Here is a 26363-nt window from a genome sequence, read left to right on the forward strand (position 1 = left end):
TGGTTGACATGTATTTCAGGTAAGCTTTTTTGTTTTCTTTACATTTTTCCTTCACTTTATTTATATTTCTTTTACCAAGAACTTTCTTGGCCGAGGCTAAGATATTAGACTTAACTTTTGCCCAGCTTTCTTCGACTCCATCACTTTCTGTGATATATGTTTTTCTGTTTTTTTCGGTTCTTCTTTTCTGGAATAGGTATCTTGTGGAGTCATCCTGTAAGCTTTCGACTTTTATCTTTGTGGTGTATTTCGGTGTTTTGTTATCACATATATGTGTTTTCATTCGGCACAATACCAATTTGTGATCGCTTTCTATTTCTGCTGATGTTAGTGCTCTCTATTCAACAGAATATAGTCTATAATAGATCTTTGTCCTCTACTGTTTGCAAAAATGTATTTGTATTGTTCTTTGTGAGGGAAAAATGTATTATTATTACGTATCTGGTTTTTGCTGCAGAGGTCCGTTAGAAGGTTTCCGTTTTCATTTCTGATATTTTCGTTATATCGCTGTTTTATCCCTGGAACTAAATCATTGCCAACACGGGCGTTAAAATCACCCATAATGATTTTATATTTATCATTTGGGGTCTCGTTTATTACAGTCTGAAGGTGTTCGTAGAAGTTTTCCCTTGTGGTGGTATCTTTGTTGTTCTCTGGTGCATGAATTGCTATCACATTCAGAGGTTTGACATCCAGTTTAATTTTTACACTTACTATTTTTATACTTGGTGTAAAAAATTTTTGTGTACTAACAGAGCGACTCCTTCTTTGGCTCTAGTTTCTTTGGCAACACCACTGTAAATCATGAGATGGTCATCTATAATAATTTGACCCTTTTCCTTTTTTCTTTGTATCTTTTAGCGCACACATGTCTATATTTTTTTTCTACAAGCTCTTTTGTAATTTTCTGCTCTCTTGTAGAGACTTTACGTTCAAAGCACCGATGCGAAGTGTATTTCTCGCTTACCACAAATTCGTTGTCCTCTTTCTCCCGTTAGTCGTCGTAATGAAATCATTCCTGTCCCGAGGCATAATTCTGTTTCTATGAGCTGTATGGTTTTAAAGTCTATCAGTAGAGTGCTAAACGGGCTGTAGACCCCCTCCTCCTTTATTTGGGCTTGGGAACGGCAACAGTTCTGTCGAGCTACTCGATCTACCCAACAAAACTGCAGGCGGATTTGAGATATGTTACTTAACGATGTACTTAATCTGTATTAATTCTTTGATCTGTTTTTTATTCTCTTTCAGATCTGTTTTATATTAGGTAAATTCTTATTTCATTCCTTAGGTAAATTCTTATTTCAAACCCTCCGGCGCACTTTCAGGTCTACATATTATATAAGTGTTTTATTTTTCTTTTCATTTTACTTTTACCTCTTTTTATACTTACTTTACTTTCCGTGTCCGGAACACCAACAGCTTTAAATTTTGTATTTCCAATGGTTGGCTACATAGATGGCCCTGTCAGTCGCTAAAAATAGATCTTCTTCTGTGTAGGTCTCTCTCATCTCTGTGCATACTAGTAGATTTTTTGTGGTAACAAACTTTATAATCTTACCGAAGGGGCTTCTAATTTCAGAAACTGTTACACGATTACTCCATTTGATATACGTACATTTATGTACTAAATGTTTTAATGTCAATGCATTTTAATAAAAAATACTAATTAATAAAAACGGAAATTTTCGCTTTTCCAAGTTTATAATACACACTTTCTTATGTTTGAAAATATATAAAGCAAGTAATATAAATTACCGCCTTGCTTATTAAAACTAAGAAGTAAAATAAAGGTATATGTCGGTTAACAATTTATATTTAACTACATAAATTAGCCAAATAGTCCTCAAATTCCTCCATGATTAAATTGATGAATATTGAAATAAATTTCAAGTTCCAGAATGTACCTGCTGTAAAATTTGAAAATCTACTACTAATACAATTATTGGCAACATCGCAGGAGTTTAGAAGTATATGCAATATCGTAGATACGGATCCCAAAAATGGTTTATCCTTTTGTGGACTCCACTTAATCCTACGTGTTGGTCGGAGTCTACATAAAGCGCTACTCAGATAATAAAATACACGGTGTATATTCTACTGGAGTTAGTATAATACCGTTTTAGAACGGAGCTTACATTAACCGCCAGATGTATATATATATATATATATATATATATATATATATATATATATATATATATATATATCTACGGCATAAAGTGAACTCCGCCCATGTTAAAATTCAGGTTCAATTGAGCTCCGTGGTCAAGTGGATACCGATATACGGAGCTCACTTGACAATTCCGTAATATTGGTTCAGTCGATTCATCAACATGTAGAGTTTAATAATTTATAAAAATTTTTTGGAGCCCGTAAATACCCCTGTATCATAAATGTATATCGCTTAGTTCACGTGTATATATTATAGGGGTCGTTCAGATCTTCTTCATTGTATATTTGAACCATACGTTTATTGGTTTAAGTAAGCTCTGAGAGTTTAGCAACTGTGCGATTATACCGTATATTTTCAACATATACCCGGAACGGTTTATATGGGCTCCTTATTTTTATCTACTGTTTGTAGACAGTGTAATGCCACTGTGTAACAGAGGATATCATATTACCTGGTATAACTAAGTACTAAAATGTAACTGGTTCTTTAAAAAACAGGTATGTAGATACAAAAGGATTTTGAGCTTATTATTTAATGGAATGTTCGCTTGCATAGAAAATTTTATTTTTTCTGTATTTTTAAACATGTTGTTTTTTTATTTAATATAATTTTATTAGTTCAATGCCGAACTTGATGTTTTTTTTAATTACAGAAATTTCGTAATATATTTTGTTTACGTGAGTATGTCTTTGTACATTTTATGTAAGCATCTGATTAATAAAAACTACTTTTATTTTATCCAATCTTCTGCGATATATTGTATAAAGCTTTTTTAATATTTTAGTTCTGGTCTTATTTGTGTACTACATATGATATCTCGATAGAAGGCTATCTCAAAATAAATATGGTTAAGTGCTACAATAGATATTTTTGTATTAAAATGGGTAGTAGTGTGCACAAAAAGAAAGAATGGTTAATTTGTCTAACAAGGTATATTCGGCAGCAGAAGCATATAGTACAAGCGTCTATGTTTTAAGGGCGGAAGGACGTGCGCCTCACTTTTAGCTGACAAGCTTGCAAAGAATATTATTTCTGGTCCTCAATTTACCTTTTAGTTTTAAACAATAATCTGTGACTGACCCGGTGTGATACAAACTATTTTCAAGGAATTTATAGGAAGTCTACAGTTCAATGATTTTATGACAAGATTGGATGTACAGTTTTGTGAAAACGTCTATGTTGAGGAAATTGAAGGAACACCCACGAGTTTTTCAGGGGTTTTGGCTGAAAATTGATTCATAGTTTATTTTTATTGTGTCTCGTCTATATAATAGAAGTCCTAGTATCTACCGGTATGGATCGTTTGTTTGTGTAAATGTTATACAGTGTAGGTGCCTTTATGCTACCCCGTTCTTCATCTGCTATTCTTACCAGTGAGTGATACAAAAAATATTCTCTTATGTTGGCATACGCAGACAATGTAAGTGAGCTTGTTATCTAAGGGGATATCATATAGTTTTTGGAGAAATATTCTGTAAATTAAGGTGTCGTAAGCGGCATTTATCGTATATTTTTCGTACCCGGTCTTTTTTTGCCAGGTTTAAGCAAGGTAACAACTTTGGCTTGTCTCTAAATTTTGGGTATCTCCATAATTTAAATACAGTTGTTCATCATCCGGATAAGCCATTGTAGAGTGTTTTTGGTCCAGGTTTCGTAATAAGCTTTGTGCTCAAATCCTCAATGTCGGTAGTTGTATTATTTTTCATTAAATATGTAGATGGTGGATCCAAGCTCAACATCGTTAAAAGGTTCTCTCGGCTGACTAGTTTTGTCTTTTCTTACTTTAAGTTATTCTTTGCTTATTTTCCGACAGAAATAGCATGTCTATATCTATGATGTGATTTTCAGCGATCAGCTATATACCAAATACCCTAGGTTAGGCCCTATATATGTTTCCTGCACTAGAAGTAAGTTACATTCGTGTTTAGCTCATATGTCTGATAAGTTTAAGTAAAGTAAAGTTTCTTGATCTCTCGATATACCCTTAACAGGTATAGACATATGTTATTAGAATAGTTGGTCCTAAAAAGGACCAATTTGACAAAATCATATTAAAGGGGTGACTGAAGAATTAGCCGATTAATTAATTCATCATTACCCGGGGTATGTCCGATTGCGGTGATCTTATTAGTACTTCAATCTTCCTTAAAGCTCGTTCGTTGAATCCCATAAGTAATGCCTAATCTTTTACTTTTTATTAAAAATTTAAATTTTACATGCCGTGTATTACTTTTTGACGATATTTCGAATCAGATTTGTATAGTAATAATTTTAGGTATTAAAGAGCCTCTTTATGAAAATTAAATAAGTTTGTGATATCGGTCGCAACTCATATCTAGATAATAACAAAATAAACAGTTAAAATAAGTGTAAACAATTTCAACTACATATATCGGCGCCACTGTTCAGGTGATGGGTTTATCACAGATTATCAAAGATTACATTTTAACTCAATGTTCTATTTACGTATTTTCAATATTAAAAAAGTAGGAAAAGACATGTTTATGCTTTTATTTTTTTAAATCTATTCTATTTTCTTTTTAGAGTTCCATCTTTTTTGAACGACCTGTGCTCTTTTTTTAATTGGGCACTTGTCCAAAGCTATGACAAATACTCTGTCCTCTACTATTCTACATTAATATGACTGATTCATTATTTTCTCTAAACACTCTGTCCTCTGCTATTCTACATTAATATGACTGATTTATTTTATCTTTCTTGCAGCAATTTTAATGTTTATCCTGTGTCTTCTTATTCTTCTTTTTATATAGACATGACTGTCATTTTTCAATGTGTCTCCAGTAAGTTGCCGTTCCATCGTTTTCGTGATCTTCCTACTGATCGTCTTCCTACGGGTTAACCGTCTCTTGCCGTCTTTACTACTCTATTTGTTGTCATTCGGCTTATATGATCGTTCCATTCTACTCTTCTATTTATTAACCAGTTCTTGATGTTCTCCACCTTGCATCTACGTCGTATATCTGTACTTCTAGCTCTGTCCCATAGTGTCTTACCATCAATTTTTCTAAGTGTTTTCATCTCTGATGTTTCTAATATCCTTTTTGTCCTCTCTGTGTCAGGTCTTGTTTCTGTCGCGTATGTCATTGGTCTGATGACTGTTTTGTAAATTCTTCCTTTCGTTTCTTTCCCGATAGTTTTATTGCTTCATATTGTTTCATTTAGGCAGCCTGCGGCTCTGTTTGCTCTATTCACTGGATCTTCCACTTCAGTTTCGAGCTTTCCGTAGCTAAATAATGTGATGGCTAGATATTTAAACTCCATCACTTGTTCTATTATCTGACCTTTCAGCTCCAATTAACATCTTAGTAAATTTGCTGTTGTAACCATGAATTTTGTCTCTTTTAGGGAAATTAACATGTTAAATTTTCTGGCAGTTATATGAAATTGGTGCAGCATACGTTGTAAATCATCTTCATTTTGAAAGAGTAGTATTGCGTCGTTTGCACAGCAGATTATTTTAATTTGTTTTTCTTACATTTGGTATCTTTTTTTAGTTCTTACTTTTTTATTATTTCATCCATAATCTGGTTGAACAATAGAGGACTCAGGAAATATCCCTGTCTTATCCCATTATCAGCTTTATTAGGGTCGGTTGGTTCTTCTTCTACTTTTACTTTTATTGTGTTATTTTGGTATATATTTTCGGTCGTTTTGATTTTTCCTAGAGGTATCTCTCTTGCGTACAATAAGTGGATAACGTTTTTTAATTTGTGTTTCTTCTGCATATAATTATTTCTTCTGTGTATTAAAAGTTAAATTTTTGGAGCTTTTGGAAGTTTTTGATTTTATTATTGAATGCGACGATTTTCAAAGTGATGATATCTCGATCCGTGAAGCAATCGGTTTGAAAACTTTATTAAATGATTATTCTTTTAACATACTTTTAAATGTTTTTAAAAAAGTGTTTACCCAAACCGATTTGATATTCAATGTTGTTCAAAATCAGTTAACTGACATTATTCATTCCAAAAATAGAATAACAAGACTGGTGCAAAATCTCAGAGATTTTCGTAATGATAGTAATTTCCAGTATATACGCAGAGAAGTTTTGGACTCGCTTGATATTTTCGAACCTTCAAAAAAAAGACAAAGGCATGACACAGAAACAGATATCGAAAAACGAGTATATTTTGAAATTTTGGATACTATTATTATGCAAATAGATATTGGTTTTTCGAATTTTGAAGATTTGCAAATTTTTGACCTCTTTGACGATTCAAAATTTAAAAGTTACGCCAAAGAATTTCCAAGATATTTATTAGACAGGTTAATTAAAAATTATCCATCATTCTTTAATCAAATAAAATTAGAAAATGAATTAAAAGTTTTATATGCTGATCCAAATATTTTCGGAAGATGGGATAAGTTACAAGATATGTATAATTTTATATACTTCAATTCATTACAACAAACTGTTACCGAAATTAATAAATTATTATCATTAATTCTCTCATTACCACCAACGTCTGCCTCAAATGAACGAGATTTCTCTTGCCTCAAAAGAATCAAAACTTATTGTCGAAATACCATGAAACAAGAGAGAATGTCAAGCTTGTCTCAAATGTCAATAGAAAAACATTTTAAAATCTCTCCATAACTCTAATAAATTTTACGATGACGTTATAACCCATTTTGCTACTTCCAAACAACGTAGACTTGAGTTAATTTATAAACATGTTTAGGTTCTAAATTTATAGGAAAAAAAAAACAAAAAACAAGAAAACAAAAAATCTCCTATGATGATTTACTTAAGTCTTAATTAGACGGTATACCTATCTGAGGAGACAAAAAATACCTTGCCGAACTTGTCTCTCAAGCCACGAGCCGCCACTGAATAGGAGGCATGAATGTAGCAGTTTTAATAGTTTGGTGACTGCTTGCTGAAATCGGGGAGTAGAGATATCAGTACCAAGTTAATGACTATAGGAAGTGTTGCTTGATCGGCAAAATATTAAATACCAGAAGGTATAATGGTAGCAATCTCACTGCGACCTCGATGGAGAAAGCAAAGTGAAACAACTTTATTATTATTAAACAACATTATATTTTCTAGTAAAATAATCATGATTTTACAGCAGGACAAATTTTCTACTGTTGGTAATCAAAACATCATGTACGTACCACCAGGTTCCCTATGTCGGTATCCAGCAAAATCCTTGTAGTAACGATACAGGAAACAAAACATCAGACATATAAAATAAATAAACCAGAGATCTAATAAAATACAAATTCTCGATTCAAATAGTTAAAAAATTAACGAACAGCTTACCAAAATAGATATAACGTCCATTTAACATGTAATCCGTTAACGGTCCAATGTACAAAGCAGCTCCTAACATAATGCTGATGATATCGACTTCATAAGAAACTAAAACATCAACGAAGTGAAAACCAAATACAAGCAAATACACAGAAGACACCAATTAAATAAATCTAGATAAAACAAAAAAGTCTACAACTGCAATTTCGAAAGTATGGAACACTTTTAAATATTATTGGATCAATAATCACAGTTAATAATACCGTCACTGAAGGAATAACGAGCATAATACAAACTTCAGACCTATTTTAATATATTGATGTAAATTATGAAGAATGAATAAAACAAATAAGGCCTTATTAGTATAATGCTACAAATCCGTATAGATTAAGAACAGATACTGCGTGAAGAAAGCTCTTATAATAATATTCGGATATCTCAAAAAGTTAATATTTCATTTGATTGCAGATATGTAGAAGACCGATCAACGTGGAGAAAAGTTGTAGTTAAAAGAAAGGAGAAACAGTGACAAAAGCAACAAAAATGGGCCAATGGTTCAGAGCTGCTCGAAAATCTTGATTGGAGAGAATTAATATTGAAAATATAAGAAATACAATGGAATTAACATACACTATATACGCTATAATAACTAGAAAACTTATATGATACGGATATAAACAGAAAAAGTTTAATGAAACCATAAACTACCCAATATGTGTTATGAGTGAGAACGATATGAATAAATAAAATGACGAAAGTCATAGCAAAAAGAGTAGTGAATAAAAAATGAAGAAGTACCTTGTGGATAACATGTGCTTAGATAGGAACGAATGGAAATGAAGATTCAGAAGACGACAAAGAAATAGGTAAAGAAAAAGTAGTTTTACTTGCTGTTGAATTATTTCATATTATGTCGCGATTTGAACCTTTGAATTGAACGTTATTTTACTGTCGTTTTGAAATTATAAACTTTCTAGTGGGTATCTTTATGTCTTTATTACAAATTGTTATTAACATGCGTTTATGAATCATCATATATATCATTATTATATTATATGTATATCTTTTTATAGTTTTACCTTTATAACGTTGTGTATTATAAAAGTATTCTATTTCTTTTTATCGTAGTAAGTCATTACTGAGACAAAATATTCTGGTGTCTAATGGTAACTTGATTCTGTAATAAAATTCATGGCAGACGACAAGCTGTTTCATAACCACTAAACATATCTATTTCTTTATTGTTTCCGTATATATTATGTTTTACAGTTATGATATTATGTTCGGTCTAATTGTTTTAAAAATTTTGTCGCTTGTATAAGCTTTAACTGTAATAATAATTTTATAGACCTTAATCATTTAGAAGTAAATGTATATATAATTTTTTTTCTGTCACTTGGTTTAAATATAGTTCTTATTATATTATATATATGTATGTGCAGAAAATAACACTTATTTCAGTTCGTACGATTTGCGGTAATTTATTTAATGTTAATTCTGGAATTTCACGTTTATACTCAGTTTCTGTTGTTCCGCTTATTTATCTGAGAGATGTTACTTTTTTTCTTGTTATTATTTCTCTTTATAAGCAATTTTACTTGTTCATTGGCGGAATAATACCTCTATGGAAGGTTATCACTTCATCTTTTGCGCGATCGTCCGATACTTATTCTGCCGATTCGTGACTTATCTCTTGCAATTTTGACGTCATGGGTCTCCTTCATTCTGCTTGTGTGATTATTCCATTCTTTTTTTCTATTTTGTGTCAATTCATTTATACACTTTACGTTACATTTTCTTCTAATGTCTTCACTTCTCTTTTGATTTCTCAGCGTATTTCCTATAATTGTTCTCAGTACTCTCATCTCTGCCTTTTCCATTATTCTTTGCGTTGTGGCTGTGTCGAGTCTTGTTTTTGAGGCATATGTCATTATATGTCTTACACTGGCTTTATAAATTGATATCATCTCAGTGTTAATGTGTCTGTTTAGCCATATAATGTTATTAAGGCATCCTGCCAGTCCATTTGCTTTTAGTACTTGATCTCTCACTTCTTTGTCCAGGTCTCCGTAGCTAGACAGTGTAATTCCCAGGTATTTTATTTCCATTATTTGTTCAATACTGATGCCATCAATTTCTATTTTACATCTAGTTGGTTCTTTGCTGACTACTATTGTTTTAGTTTTCTGAGATGAAATTGTCATAATAAATTCATAATGCCAGGTATTTTATTTTCATTACCTATGTGGTTATTCCATTCTTTTTGTCTATTTTGTATCCATTCATTTATACACTATACCTTACATTTTCTTTTCGATTTCTCAGAGTATTTCCTGTAATTCTTCTCAGTACTCTCATCTCTGCCGCGTCCATTATTCTTTGCGTTGTGGCTGTGTCGGGTCTTGTTTCTGCTAATGCCATCAATTTCTATTTTACATCTGTGGTCCTTTGCTGACTACTATTGTTTTAGTTTTCTGAGATGAGATTGTCATATTAAATTCTTTTGCTCTCATGTTAAATTTGTGGACCAGTCTTTGCAAACTATCTTCATCTTGGGCTATTAATATTGCGTCATCTGCGTAACGGAGTATTTTAATTTCTTTGTTTCCCATTCTGTATCCTCTTCGTTTGTTAACGCTTTTGATGATTTGATCCATGATCAAATTGAAGATCATGGGGCTCAATCTCAACGAATCCCCTTGTCTTATTCTGCTGCCTATTTCTATAGATTCTGTAAGTTGTCCCTATATTCTGACTTCAATTTTGTTGTTTTGGTCGATGTTTTCGATAGTTTTTATAATATTTAGGGGAGCTTCTCTATTATACAGAAGATGGATTACATCTTCCAGTCTTACTCTGTAAAACGCTTTCTTTAGGTCAATCAGACACAGGAATGCTGGTCTATTATACTTCAGTGATTTCTCAGTAATTTGCTTTATCACGAATTTTGCATCTGTACATGATCTACCACTAAAAAAACCCGGTTGTTCATCTGCTAAACTTATATTGTGATTAATTAGCACTTGTAAAATTTTAGTTGTAAGTTTTAGCGTAGTATTTAACAAGTTTATACCTCTGTAGCTTTTTGTCTGTTTTTATCTCCTTTTTTAAATAGTAGAGTTAGTTCGCTCCTTCTCCATTCCTCCGGCATTTTATTGTGTTTTGTAATTTTATTAATTAATGTTGTTAATTTTTCTGTCATTGCTGCTCCACAATATTTCAGTATTCGTTTGGTATCCCGTCTTTACCTGCTGCTTTTCTGTTCCTCAGGTTTTCAAGTATTTTCCGAACTTCCTGTACATTTATATTAAGTTCTTTATATGTATGTTGTAATTTCTGATGTTTCCGGTTCTAGAGTCGTTTGTTTTTCTCCTGTATATAGCTTCTTTAGGTAGTCAATCCACGTATCATTTTCTATGTATTTTAGTTCTATTAGTTACTTTACCTCCGTTCTTTGACGTCTGATGAAGCGCTATATTTCCTTTTGCAGACGAGAAAAATTATGTTCCATTTCTTTCGAAAAACGTTCCCGGTGACCATTTTTTATTTTTCTTATAAGTGCATGTGTTTCGTTTCTAATTGTCTTTTAATTATGTTATGCCTCTTGTGTTTTGGTTGACATTTATTTCAGGTAAGCTTTTTTGTTTTCTTTACATTTTTCCTTCACTTTATTTATATTTCTTTTACCAAGAACTTTCTTGGCCGAGGCTAAGATATTAGACTTAACTTTTGCCCAGCTTTCTTCGACTCCATCACTTTCTGTGATATATGTTTTTCTGTTTTTTTCGGTTCTTCTTTTCTGGAATAGTTATCTTGTTGAGTCATCCTGTAAGCTTTCGACTTTTATCTTTGTGGTGTATTTCGGTGTTTTGTTATCACATATACGTGTTTTCATTCGGCACAATACCAATTTGTGATCGCTTTCTATTTCTGCTGATGTTAGTGCTCTCTATTCAACAGAATATAGTCTATAATAGATCTTTGTCCTCTACTGTTTTCAAAAATGTATTTGTATTGTTCTTTGTGAGGGAAAAATTTATTATTATTACGTATCTGGTTTTTGCTGCAGAGGTCCGTTAGAAGGTTTCCGTTTTCATTTCTGATATTTTCGTTATATCGCTGTTTTATCCCTGGAACTAAATCATTGCCAACACGGCCGTTAAAATCACCCATAATGATTATATATTTATCATTTGTGGTCTCGTTTATTACAGTCTGAAGGTGTTCGTAGAAGTTTTCCCTTGTGGTGGTATCTTTGTTGTTCTCTGGTGCATGAATTGCTATCACATTCAGAGGTTTGACATCCAGTTTAATTTTTACACTTACTATTTTTATACTTGGTGTAAAAAATTTTTGTGTACTAATAGAGCGACTCCTTCTTTGGCTCTGGTTTCTTTGGCAACACCACTGTAAATCATGAGATGGTCATCTATAATAATTTGACCCTTTTCCGTTTTTCTTTGTATCTTTTAGCGCACACATGTCTATATTTTTTTTCTACAAGCCCGTTTGTAATTTTCTGCTCTCTTGTAGAGACTTTACGTTCAAAGCACCGATGCGAAGTGTATTTCTCGTTTACCACAAATTCGTTGTCCTCTTTCTCCCGTTAGTCGTCGTAATGAAATCATTCCTGTCCCGAGGCATAATTCTGTTTATATGAGCTGTATGGTTTTAAAGTCTATCAGTAGAGTGCTAAACGGGCTGTAGACCCCCTCCTCCTTTATTTGGGCTTGGGACCGGCAACAGTTCTGTCGAGCTACTCGATCTACCCAACAAAACTGCAGGCGGATTTGAGATATGTTACTTAAAGATGAACTTAAGGATTCAGCAAAGAAAATAAAAAGAGGATATATGAGACTATAGTAAAAAGTATCACTTTATACAGCTGTGAGGTATGGCCACTGAAAGAAAGAACACTGTCAACGCTGAAAGCGACGGAAATGGATTTTTGGAGAAGAGCCGCAGGAAGATCTAGAAGAGAAAGGATTACCAACGAACGCATTAGAGAAATAATGGGAATCAAACGAACAATCACAGATGACCTAACAACAAAACAACTTATCTGGTTCGGACACTTACAAAGAATGGACGAACAACGAATGCCAAAAGAAATACTAAGGTGGCAACCAGAAGGAAAGAGAAAACGAGGTAGACCGAGGAAAAGTTGGAGCGAAGGAATAAATAAAGAACTGAGAGAGAGGGCCATAGAAGAAGATCTATGGAACAACCGGTCTAAGTGGCGATTGGAAGTCGGAAAACGGCGGAGAACGTTATAAACCGACAAGTAGTAGTAGTAGTAGTAGTATTTAAGGATGTACTTAATCTGTATTAATTCTTTGATCTGTTTTTTGTTCTCTTTCAGATCTGTTTTATATTAGGTAAATTCTCATTTCATTCCTTAGGTAAATTCTTATTTCAAACCCTCCGGCGCACTTTCAGGTCTACATATTATATAAGTGTTTTATTTTTCTTTTCATTTTACTTTTACCTCTTTTTATACTTACTTTACTTTCCGTGTCCGGAACACCAACAGCTTTAAATTTTGTATTTCCAATGGTTGGCTACATAGATGGCCCTGTCATTCGCTAAAAATAGATCTTCTTCTGTGTAGGTCTCTCTCATCTCTGTGCATGCTAGTAGATTTTTTGTGGTAACAAACTTTATAATCTTACCGAAGGGGCTTCTAATTTCAGAAACTGTTACACGATTACTCTATTTGATATACGTACATTTATGTACTAAATGTTTATAATACACACTTTCTTATGTTTGGAAATATATAAAGCAAGTAATATAAATTACCGCCTTGCTTATTAAAACTAAAAAGTAAAATAAAGGTATATGTTGGTTAACAATTTATATTTAACTACATAAATTAGTCAAATAGTCCTCAAATTCTTCCATGATTAAATTGATGGATATTGAAATAAATTTCAAGTTCCAGAATGTACCTGCTGTAAAATTTGAAAATCTACTACTAATACAATTATTGGCAACATCGCAGGGGTTTAGAAGTATATGCAATATCGTAAATACGGATCCCAAAAATGGTTTATCCTTTTGTGGAGTCCACTTAATCCTACGTGTTGGTCGGAGTCTACATAAAGCGCTACTCAGATAATAAAATACACGGTGTATATTCTACTGGAGTTAGTATAATACCGTTTTAGAACGGAGCTTACATTAACCGCTAGATGTATATATATGTATATATATATATATATATATATATATGGATCACTCTCGAAGATTGGTGAGTTTTTCGGTTAAAAGGTGAAGAAAAAAGACAAAGAAGTTGGCTACTTCATCTATTTATTTGAAGACGTTTCGCTCTCTAATCAGAAAGCATCATCAGTTCATCTAAAAAGCACATTATAAAAAACCAAACATCCATTGAAAAGTCAATATAAATGTGTTAATATAAAAAGACATGTAGCAGTCAATGGTGTAAAATGTAAAGAAGCTTAAGATACTAGACATTAAATACTTAGATTGTATAAACAATCAATTAAAACTACATACAGTTTACAATTTGATTCAAACATAGCACAGCAAAAGGCCATGTGGTTACAGTACATGTAATTTAAAAAAGTATGTAAAAAACCTATGTAAAAAATAAGTATTTGCCGAGAACTAACAAGATCGTAAGATCGCACTTCCAGCAGCATGATATTAATTTATTTTATTTTTACTTTAGGTAACATTATTGAAAAGATTAAGAGTTTATTATAGTAATATTATAAAATGTGTAATAAAGTTACCACAAAAGCTTCCAATGCTTACAGCAGACACTCGGCAAATGGGAGCATATTTCAGATCCGCATAGCTATCACGTGAAAAGATTGTCCTTAAAGTCAAAACATGACACACAACAAGGCGAGTTACCAACCGCTAATGCAATAGGGCGGTAAGTTTAAAAAATATATGAAAAAGTAGGTGAAAACCTTGTCTGTATGAACCATTCAATGAAAGAAAAAGATGTTTAAGAACACTATCTTTCCTTCAGGGAATGGCTCGGAGAAAAAGAACAAACAAATGAGGTCAATCACTACATATCATATAAGTGTTTAAGTTAGAACTGGTTAGCCAGTCACAGGTGCAGATTTAATTCAACTTCCAACAGTTCAAGGTTCCTAATAATGTGGAAGAGAAAAATAATAAGAATTCTATGAATCAAATTAATTTAAAAATTTTATTAAACTATTTCATCAAAAATTATTTTATATATATAAACTTCTTTAATCTAAGATATAAACTTGATAAATAAATAAATAAAATATTAGTTAAATATCAATTTTTATTAAGTGAAGTCAATTATTGAATTTATTTAAATAGTGAAAATTTATGTAAATAAACACCCTATTAGACAATTTTAAAGTAAAAAACTGTTAAGTATTGTCAGTAGTACAGCTTTAATTTCATTTTTATGTAAGTAATAAGAACAATTAAACTCCATTCGCTTAGTTCGGGCATATTTTGACAGATTCATTGTCGGAAACCTACAACACAACAATTCCTACTTCTCAGTATTAATAGCTCAAGTATCCTGCTATTACAGACTTCTTTCTTTAAAAAAAGAAGAATTGTTCTAAATAGTCGAAGTGTATACTAAACCCATCAAATTTTGGGTAGTATATATTTAAAAAATATATATTTAGTTGTTATAATTTAACATAACTATTTATTATATGGTGCAGATAAATAAATATTGATTGTCGGTAATTCGCAAAGTTCTATTTTATTTACTATTTAGTTTGTTTACTATTAATATTGGCTATGAGTACGGGTGCTTGGTTGTATAGTAATTTCCAGCCACTTTTGGTCTGTCAAAAAGTAACTAACTTCGCAAAAAAATAATTACTAAATTCACCAGACAGTTCGGACTGGGATTAGCGAACCGAGTTTACATACATAGATAAAAATGTTTCCTTGTATACAGGGTGAATCACCACTAACGGAACGGCAGATTACAGTCAAAGAGTAAAAAAATTTAAAAAATTTTAAATTAGTTTGTAAGTTGATAAAAGCTGCATTTTAAAACTATTTTAAAATATATATAGGGTATCCCAATAAATATCGGCATATCAAAGTTATATTTTATCTTCTTATTCTTCTTCCTCTTTATAAGCAATCCTTCTTGTTCATTGGCGGATTGATACCTCTATGCAGGGACGTATTTATAGTTTTTTTAATGGGGGGGGGGATCCTAATTTCCAAATTAAGTAAAACCGGGGCTTGGTTTTGAAATACCTTTGAAAAAAGTAATAAAAACAAATTTCTAAAAATTTTATTAAAACTTAAAATACCGTTTTACAAAATTAAACTCATTCTCTTCCTTCTTTCAGCTAACTTATTTACAATTTCTGAGGAATTTAGACCTATTGTCACATTCCGATGAATACTCATGAGAGCTAATCCTGTAAGCCTCTCGTCTCCCATTCTATTTCTAAGATAAGTTTTTAACCGTTTAAGTGATGAAAAAGTACGTTCAGGTGTGGCAGTAGATATTGGAAGTGTTGCTAAAATTTGAAGAAGTTTCCTAACCGTTGGAAAAAAAATTTCATCACATCGGTCCATAGCTTCTAGTGCAGTAGACGGCTGTTCTTGATTGCACCAGTGGTTGTGCCAAAGCTCATACTCACTTACTAAATGTTTTATTTCAACTTCCCTGAGAAATATTTCTCCGATTCCTGCTATACATTTCTTTGCTCTCTCAGTATTTTGGGTGCGATCTGGTAGAAGCAACTGAATTCCTGAAATTGCTTCTTCGTGAGGTTTAAAGCGAGCATCAAGCTCGGTCACTACATGTTGTATAAATGGATAAAATATATTTCGCCGATAGTAAACTTCAGCAGTGTCCCCTGGTATATTATTGCGGTTCAATTGTCTCCTACTTACTCTTGGAACAGTTATATCTGCTGAAATTAATTTTTTTGCTTCCTCAAAAAGATTTGAGAATTCACGTTCGTTACGAAGGTTCTGTAAAGTGGTTTTTATTGTTTTTACGTAACTGCAAGAGTCGGTTAAATCTACATTGACTTTTTGTAGGGTTCGGTTTAAGCTTGACGTATAGGACAAAACCTTCCTTAAAATAGTTAGTGAAACTATAAATTGACTGTTTTCCATTGCGACTTGTAACTGGTAAGCTTGGGTTGCAATTTCCCTTCCAGATTCTTGAAGTTCTTGAAGCACGGAATTTACTACAGGAAACATCTCAGCAAATCTTTCGACGGCTGTATGTTTTTCTGTCCAGCGTGTCTCACAAAGCGAGATAAGCGTTGAATGAGGTGCTTCAATCTCGTCCGCAGTTCTTTTTAAAAGTCCATCCCGGAGTGCAGATTGCCGAAAGAAGTTAATTATACTTTTAATAGTTCCGATGCAGTTTCGTATTGCAGGGATCTCGCATGAATGACCCAAAACTAAGTTTAATGTGTGCGCCACACAGTGTACGAATAGTGCTCGAGGATATTTGTCCATGATTATTGTTCTTACTCCTTTAAATCGTCCGCTCATCACAGCCGCACCATCATAGCCCTGGCCAACTAAATTCTCCAAATCTAATCCAAACGACTTAAGTTTATCGATGATTGTCGTAGCTAGAGCTAATCCTGTTACTTCATCAACGTGTATAAATTCAATGAAATCCTCTCGAATAAGTGCCTTTCCAGAAGAGCAGTCTACATACCGAAGGCAAAGTGAGAGTTGTTGGTGACGCGAAATGTCTTGAGTTTCGTCAGCAAGTACAGCAAAGAAACCTGATTGTTTCACTCTATTTATTATTTGCTCCTGAACAGCATTTCCACACAAATCAATAATTTCATTTTGAATGACGGACGATGTGTACATAGCCCGAGAATGATTGCTTTGAGAAATAAGGTGATTTTTAAGTACTTCATCACCAGCTTGCGCACGAAAACGAAGTAGTGCACGAAAATTACCGTCATTATGTAGAGGATCTATAATACCGATTTCACCAGAGTCTTGATTTCCTCTCAAAGGCAATTCCTGCCGTCCGCAAAATAAGATTGTGTCCACTATGGCACATAGCCTCTCTCTATTTTCTTGGGCAATTTTTTTATTTTCTTCATTAAACGACTCTGTAATATCACGAGTTTGACCTTCCATAACACTTACAAAATTTCTTGCCCGTTCAACAGCATATTTATGATAATTTGTATTTCGATGATGTTCAATTTTTTCCAGAGCTTTTTTCCAGTTATTAAATGGTTTTGTGACAAAACTTCCAAGTTTTTGATCACCGCGACCACCTTCGGTCTGTCCAAATAAAACGCACATTTTGCATAATGATCCTTGTAACATATTTGAATATACTAACCATGGATTCTTTTGGGTCCAATGACGTTGAAAACAAAGTTTTCTTTTACCACAGACGGGGAACTTAAAAGTCTCTGGAGGGGTCCAAGTTTCTTTTAAAACTGTTAATTTTTCTTCGTCATTTTTTGGATTATTTGATAAATATTTACCAAAATCGTAGTCCATACCAGAATCCAGACCAGCTAAAAAAAATGCTTTAAAATGGTGAGAGATTAAAATTAAAGTAACTTACCATTGCTTGGTTCTCTGTTTCTATCTGAGGTGGAGGGAGTTGGAGCATCCCCATCTGTACTAATATCCATACTCGGCGTAGTTAGGATTTTATCGTTTTGAGGATTCGGTTTATCATTAGTTTTCCCCTTCTTTGGAAAAAATCCCAAAAGCGACTGCTGTAAAGTTCGTTTCATACTTCTTTCACTAAAACATTAATATTAAGCAATATCCAAATAATAATTATTATATTATCTATATATACGTAACGACACTGTAGATACTTACACAAACACCACAAAAATTTCGACAAATACAACAGTTTACTGGATTTGTACTTGTACGATAGCAACAAAATAAAGAAAACAATACACAAATCCACATATGCACCGGCCGGCCGACAAACAAGACTGGCACTAGACAGACAGCACTAGACTGCGACTCATATATAACCACCGTTCAGTGATAAAATAAGTTGGGTCACTCTCGATTTAGCGCCGGTTTACCTGCCCCCGTCGTCTCACGCCCCGTACCTACCAAATTCTCACCGGTCAGTCCTCTCTAAATTTCTATCGTTCAGGCACCGTTCAATGTATTTGCGGAGCGTTCAATATCATTTATGACTACCGGCAAAAAATCTTTCGGCAAGAGCCTATATATAAAGATATATATATATATATATATATATATATATATATATATATATATATATATATATATATATATATATATATATATATATCTACGGCATAAAGTGGACTCCGCCCATGTTAAAATTAAGGTTCAAGTGAGCTCAGTGGTCAAGTGGACACCAATATACGGAGCTCACTTGACCATTCCATAATATTCGTTCTGTCAATTCGTCAACATGTAGAGTTTAATAATTTATAAAAAATTTTTGGAGCTTATAAGTACCCCTATATAATAAATGTATATCGTTTAGTTCATGTGTATATATTATAGGGGTCGTTCAGATCTTCTTCATTGTATATTTGAACCATAAGTTTATCGGTTTAAGTAAGCTCTGAGAGTTTAGCAACTGTGCGATTATACCGTATATTTTCAACATATACTCTAAACGGTTTATATGGGCTCCTTATTTTTATCTACACTTTGTAGACAGTGTAATGTCATAAGCATTACACTGTGTAACAGAGGATATCCGATTACTAATAGAACAGAACTGGTTCTTTAAAAAACAGGTATGCAGATACAAAAGAACTTGGGCTTATTATTTAATGGAATGGTCACTTGAATAGAAAATTTTATTTTCTCTGTATTTTTAAAAACGTTATTTTTTTATTTAATATAATTTTATTAGTTCAATGCCGAAGTCGATGTTTTCTTAATTACAGAAATTGTGTAATATATTTTGTTTACGTAAATGTGTCTTTGTACGTTTTATGTAAGCATCCGATTAATAAAAACTGCTTTTGTTTCATCCAATGTTCTGTGATATCTTGTATAAAGTTTTTTTATTATTTTAGTTCTGGTCTTATTTGTGTAGTACATATGATATCTCGATAGAAGGTTATCAAAATACATATAGTTAAGTGCTAATATACTAAGTTAAGTACTATAATAGATATTTTTGTGTTAAAATGGGTAGTAGTGTCTACAACAAGAAAGAATGGTTAATTTGTAGGGCAGAAGGACGTGAGCCTCATTTTTAGCTAAAAAGATTGCGAAGAATACTAATTGTGGTCCTCAATTTACCTTTTAGTTTTAAACAATGATCTGTGAATGACCACGTGCGATACAAACTATTTTCAAGGAATTTATAGGAAGTCTATAGTTCAACGATTTCATGACATTACTGGATGTTCAGTTTTGTGAAACGTCTATGTTAGGGAAATTGACGGGGCACACATGGAGTTTTTCAGGGGTTTTGGCTGAAAATTGATTCATAGTTTATTTTTATTGTGCAATAATAGGTGTATCATCTATATAATAGAAGTCCTAGTATCTAGTGGTATGGGTTGATCGTTTGTGTAGATGTTATACAGTGTAGGTGTCTTTATGTTACCCCAAGCGAGACCGTTCGTCATCTGCTATTCTTACAATGCCATTGAGTGATATGAAAAATATTCTGTTGTGTAGGCATACGCAGATAATACCCGATATTTTTCGTACCCATCTTTGCTGTGTTGGGTAAGATTTTATATTTGTGATGTACATCATCTTTACTATCTACAGCCACTTTCGTCTTTTAATTTAAGTTTTTTTTCTAATATCGATGAAATAATATTAATGATCTTGTGTAAAAATATTTTGAATAGCTGACAAAATAAATATATTCGCCGATAATTTTTGTGGTCGTTGGAGTTTTTGCCAGGTTTAAGCAAGGTAACAACTTTAACTTGTCTATAGACTTTGGGTATCTGCATAATTTGAATGTATTTTGTGCTCAGATCCTCAATGTCGGTAGTTGCATTATTTTTCATTTAATATGTAGATGGTGGATCCAAGCTCAATATGGTTGAAAGGTTCTCTTAGCTGACTGGTTTTGCCTTAAGTTTTTCTTTGCTTCTTTTTCGACAAAGATAGCATGTCTATATCTATAATATGGTTTTCAGCAATCAGCTTAATACCAAATACCCTAGGTTAGGCCCTATATGTGTCTTCTGCACTAGAAACACGCCAGATTCGTGTTTAGCGCATATGTCTGATAAGTTTAAGTAAAATTAAGTTTCTTTATCTCTAGATATGCCCTTAACAGTTATAGACATAGAATAGTTGGTCCTAAAAAGGACCAATTTGACAAAATCATATTAAAGGGGTGACTGAAGAATTAGCCGATTAATTAAGTAATCATTACCCGGGGTATGCCCAATTGCGGTAGTCTTATTAGTACTTCAATCTTCGTAAAGGCTCGTTCTTTGAACCCCATAAGTAATGCCTAATCTTTTACTTTTTATTAAAAACTTAAATTTTACATGCTGTGTATTACTTTTTGACGATATTTCGAATCAGATTTGTGTAGTAATAATTTTAGGCATTGAAGAGCCTCTTTGTGGAAAATAAATAAGTTTGTGATAACGGTCACAACTCATATATAGATAATAAGAAAATAAACAGTTAAAATAAGTGTAAAAAATTTGAACTATATACATCAGCGCCATTGTTCAAGTGATGAGTTTATCACAGATATCAAAGGTCACATTTTAATTCAAGGTTTTATTTACGTATTTTTAATATTAAAAAAGTAGGAAAATACATGTTTATGCCTTTATTTTTTATAATCTAGTCTATCTTTTTTCTAGAGTACAGTCTTTTTTGAACGACTGTGTTCTTTTTTCAATTGGGCACTTGTCCAATGCTATGACAAACACTTTGTCCTTTGCTATTCTACATTAATATGATTGATTCATTATTTTCTCTTTCTTGCAGCTATTTTAATGTTGTTTATCTTGTGTATATTCTGTATATTTTTATTTCTTCTATGTATTGAAACTTAAATTTTGGTTATTATTAAGATTCTCTTAACGTGTTTATTAATTGTCTTGCTTCTGCGGTACGAATATATGTGCATCATGATAGGTTGTAATGTATATTTTATTTATTGTAATTAAAGTGCTCTTTGCTTTTGCCAATTGCTTTCTCACTTCCCCAGCGATAGGTATTTTTTTTTTCTCATCAACAACCTCATCCTCGCTCGATACAGCTATTCTAAGATATTTAGATTTCACTAAATATTCTATCATTAGGTTTTTATCTCAAATTTGCCCCTATGATGAAATTTTTATAATATTTTATATCTGATGCTTTCATATTAAACTGGAATAAAATACTTGGTAGATAATCTTTATTCGTTTTGAGTACACTTTTTTTTAGAACCTAGTACATAAAATAATAAATATTTGGGTGTTCAGTGTTTTCCAAGTATGTAAAACATAAACAGACTTACATATTAGATTATACATTTAATTAGAATGTCTAATATCTAAATTTAAGATTTTGTATCTCAAAATATGTGAAAGCAAATTGCTATATAAAAGTACGAGGAAATATTCTCATGCTGTGGGCTTTGCTACTCTATTGCTTTTATGGACGTCTTCTCTATTTCTATTTACAATTCTTTAATTTTTTTAACGCATAAGCGATTTTTAATTTGCTGTCAATATTTTTCAGGTGTGTTTTAATGAAATTGACATTAATTTAATAGTTTCCATTTTATTAGTACTGATGGTATATGACTAGCATCTGTTGGTACTATGTATCAATTTCAACATGTGGAAGCGAGAGCACTTTCCTGTTAGTAATTCCAGTGTCAATTATGACGAAACCAGAAATAACCCATAGTATTCTCCCCGTGATCTTAGTACATATTTCCGTTGATTGAATATTATAGGATATCCAATATTTCAATCAACGGTATTTCAGAGTGATTTTTATTAATTTTTATATATATTTGCAAAATGGAGAAGAAAGTTCAGTACAGGCGGTTAAACAGCTGATCTGTCAATTTAGAAGTAAGAGCAAGTACCAACTTTCTGAAAAGTATACCCATACACAAAAGTGATGATAAAATGTACTGCATAAACTGTAGCGGTAAAAGCTATATATAAGCTATATATTAATAATTAGGATATACAGTATTTTTTCTAATACACCTGGAACGATTGAGTGAATAGGTCAACTATCAAATAGGAGACCATTAGTGTGGAATTAGAACAACTTAATAAATCGTTGATCAATTATTCACTATTAGGCAGTTAATGAGAAATGTTGGGAATACAGAAAAAACATTAAACTAGTTATTTATAGATTTTAAACAAACACATGATATAATCATAAGAATAAAACTATAGAATACTATGGCAGAACAAGGCTTACCTAAGAAATTAATTAATTTAACAAGGAGTAATCTATAAGTAAAATATGATTTCACACAAAACTGAACAAAGTGCTTTAAACACACACACACACACACACAATCACGCTAAGCGATCAACCCAACCTCTAGGAACATGTGTATACCATACTAAGCATGGGATCCACATGTCCGAAGATCAAACCGGTCACACTTCGCTAGTCGAAGTGGTACCTATCTGACCCCCAGGTTTTTCCACCACCCCTCCTCATCGTGTGACATACGTGAGGAGGCTTATGATCTTGAAAGTTACTAGAGTTGCCTTGGGTAATGAGACAACTCCCGTTTTTAATTATTGTGGTTATGCCACCTAACTGTAGGGGTAGCCACATCTAGGCTTTTCTCCCTAATTACTTTACTGATTCTATAGATTTTACTCTAACTGCACTTCGGGACTTGGGTCCCTAAAACAAAAAAGAAAAAGTAGCGTGTGTTCCGTCCATGGAGTCGACAGCCTGAGCTGTCGACTTCATGTTCGGAAAGAGTGTGTGCTCGATCACTCAGCCGCCGATTTGGCAAAAATAAATTTTGTTCTCCTCGTCGGCTGGGTGTCCGATGTGGGTCCGGCCACTGAGCCCATGTTTGCCGCACATGACCTCAGTGCTCGGGTGTCGCGAGAGGATCAGTATCACTCGATCCGCCTTAAGGGCCTATTCCGCATCAGCGGTATATAGAAGGCCTGAAGGGTCTTCTATATGGAGAAATTAAAGTGACTTTACGTTAAAACGTTTAATGATTAAAATTGATTAAAAACTAACTGAATTTAAGAGAAAACAACCGATTTTTTTTTTTTTTTTTTTTTTTTTTTGTGGGGTCTTCCTTGGCGTTGGGACTTTAAAATGCCGGCACAATTCTTACCCTTTTATTTCTTACATGCTAAATTGTGTGGGTGGGTTGGGGTGTGCATTGCAGGGTGTATACGGCCTCCACACACCCCGGTGTATAGTGTCCTTATCTAAGTGCCTTGGCACCTGTATCCTCTCGCCAGAGTCCTAAAAGAGAAGGATTTTTTTGGTGGTTGTTTTCTGATGACTGCATCCTTTTGTTTAGACGCCTTTGCGACCATCTCATTCTTCATTTATTAGTTTGGGACCCTATATCCGGCTATTTGCTGTTTAGGTCTTCTGTGTACCGTCCTGGTGTTTGCGTTGTAGTTTGTCAGCTCTCTCAACATGCTACTTGGGTGGTTATTTAGTCCATTGAAAAGTTCGTATGCCTTTTTGTCCATTGTGTGTAGGATCCTTGTTTGTCCTGAGTCTCTGTATAAATTTCTCAGAGGTACGTATCTTGGCAGATTCAGTGCGTCTCTTATTAGTTGATTTTGCGCTGTTTGTATTTTCTTCCTGTTAGTTTTACAGGTGTGTCCCCACGCAGCGGAGGCATACGAGAGGACTGCTAGGATAATGCTATTCGCCATCCTAATTTTGGTTTTGAACCTTAACTTGCTTCTTCTGCCAATTAGCGATGAGAGCTGACTTTTCAGCGCTTTGGCTCTATACGTTTGCTGATTTATGTGCTGCGTAAATGTAAGCTTTTTGTTGAGTAACACTCCTAGGTATTTGGCCTCATTTGTCCATTGTACTGGGGTGTTTCCAATTGTTAGTTCTTGATTCGGTACACTTTTTCTGTGACTAAACATTACAGCCTGTGTTTTATCTGGGTTTATGGCTATTTTCCATTTGATGCACCATCTTACGAATCTGTTGAGTGCTCTCTGCAGATGATTAGCTGCATGGTTTGGATTTCTCCAGCTAACAGCTATTGCTGTATCGTCAGCGTAAAGACTTAACAGGGATCCTGGTTCTTTTGGCGTGTCGGCCGTATAGATGGTGTACAGGTAAGGCGACAAAACAGCTCCCTGAGGCACACCTGCCTCCAGGGTCCCGACCTCGGACAGGGTTGCCCCTGTCCGAACTCTGAACCTTCTGTTGGCTAGGTATGATCCAAGGAGGCATGTCATCGCCTCGCTGTATCCCATGGTGTTCATTTTATAGATGAGTCCATCATGCCAGACCCTGTCAAATGCTTTACTGACGTCCAGAAATGCTGTTGCCGTTTTTTCGTTGTATCCTTTAGTTGTGAATTCTGTGAAACGTAGAACTTGTAGTTCGCATGAATGTTCGCTTCTGAATCCAAATTGAGCTTCTGGTATGGTGCCTAATGCTTCCGATTCTTCATTGAGTCTTTTTAATATAACTCTTTCCGCTATCTTGCTTATTGATGATAATAAGCTGATAGGTCTATAATTTTGCGGAAAAGTGCCATCTTTCCCTGGTTTTTTGATCATAATTATATGTGCCTCCTTCCATCTGCCTGGGAAATATCTTAATTTGAGCATGTTGTTTACTATGTTCGTTATGTAGACAATAGCTTTGTTGGGTAGGTTTTTGAGTGCCCTGTTTGTGATGTTGTCAGGTCCTGGGGCTTTTTTGGCATTAGAGAGTTTAATTAGCTCTTTAATTTCATCAGGAGATGTATGAGTTATTCCTATTCTACCCTTTCTTCTCTTTAATCTTCTAGCTGTTCTTTCTACCTCTTCTTCGAAGTCTATGTCTTCATTGGGATTTTCGTTGTTTCTGCATGCTCTTTCTAGTTCGTCCTTTAGGACTTCAGCTTTATCTCTCTCCGTATGAACAATCCCGTTTTCTCCGTGTAAGGGAGGTATGGGTTTCTTGTCCTGTCGGAGTATTTTCGATAGTTTCCAGAAGGCGGATTTGTTTGGGTCTAATTCTTGGATATAGTTGTCCCAGTTTTCGCTTCTATGTTCTCGTAGTTGTCTTTTAACTTCCCTGTCTAGCTCATTTGCAATCCTTTTATCTTCTAGAGTTCTAGTACGGTAGGCTCTTCTTCTTTTTCTATTTTTTTCCTTTATTAGGTTTTGTAGTTCGAGACTAATATCTCCGAATCTTCCTTTTTGTCTGGTAGTGTTTTCGATTTTTGAGCTGGCATCGATAGCATTATTTATGGTTGTTTCTAATTTAGTTACACTGTCTTCTAGTTCTGTGATGTTGTTTATTGTTGGGATGTTACCGATGTTTTCGCTAAAAACCCTTCTGAAGTTTGACCAGTTTGTAATCTTCTTTTGGTGGGGCTGCAAATAGTTTAGTTCTATTGCACCCAGGGTCAGGACGATTAGATTGTGCGTTGAATCGCCTTCATTTAGAGATTGTATCTCGTATTGTTGACCCACGTTGTGTAGGATAAAGTGCTTTAAAAAAGGTGAACGAATTAGCGTAGGTAACAGCTCTTTTGAAACCTAAATATTATGAGACCAATTGGGGATATTATATTACATAAACTAAACCGCTTGTCTACAAAAATTATCAGGAAAATATGATACGACAGAAAAGACTACTGACTTTACAACTAAACTCTCCACGTATGTAGGTATCATTGTTTTCAGTACCTTGTTAGTTCTTTCTACTGCATTGTATGGTGGCGAGTAAGGTAGTGTAAGGACGTGATTTATATTTGTGGCGTACAAAACCAAA

General features: G+C 33.5%; 2 protein-coding genes across 5 annotated transcripts in view; one reads left to right on the forward strand and one right to left on the reverse strand.

Moving 5' to 3' along the window:
* LOC140434722 (ketimine reductase mu-crystallin) overlaps positions 1-26363 on the forward strand; it is a 369483-nt gene that overhangs the window by 39084 nt on the left and 304036 nt on the right. The gene's annotated exons all lie outside the window — the stretch shown is intronic.
* Positions 15765-18196, reverse strand: LOC140433773 (zinc finger MYM-type protein 1-like). The gene is made up of 2 exons (XM_072521750.1): positions 18022-18196; positions 15765-17971 (listed from the first exon to the last, which is right to left on the reverse strand). Exons 1-2 carry the CDS (start codon positions 18194-18196, stop codon positions 15765-15767), a joined length of 2382 nt encoding a protein of 793 aa, XP_072377851.1.

This window comes from Diabrotica undecimpunctata, chromosome 2, assembly GCF_040954645.1.
Source record: "Diabrotica undecimpunctata isolate CICGRU chromosome 2, icDiaUnde3, whole genome shotgun sequence".
Lineage (NCBI taxonomy): Eukaryota > Metazoa > Arthropoda > Insecta > Coleoptera > Chrysomelidae > Diabrotica > Diabrotica undecimpunctata.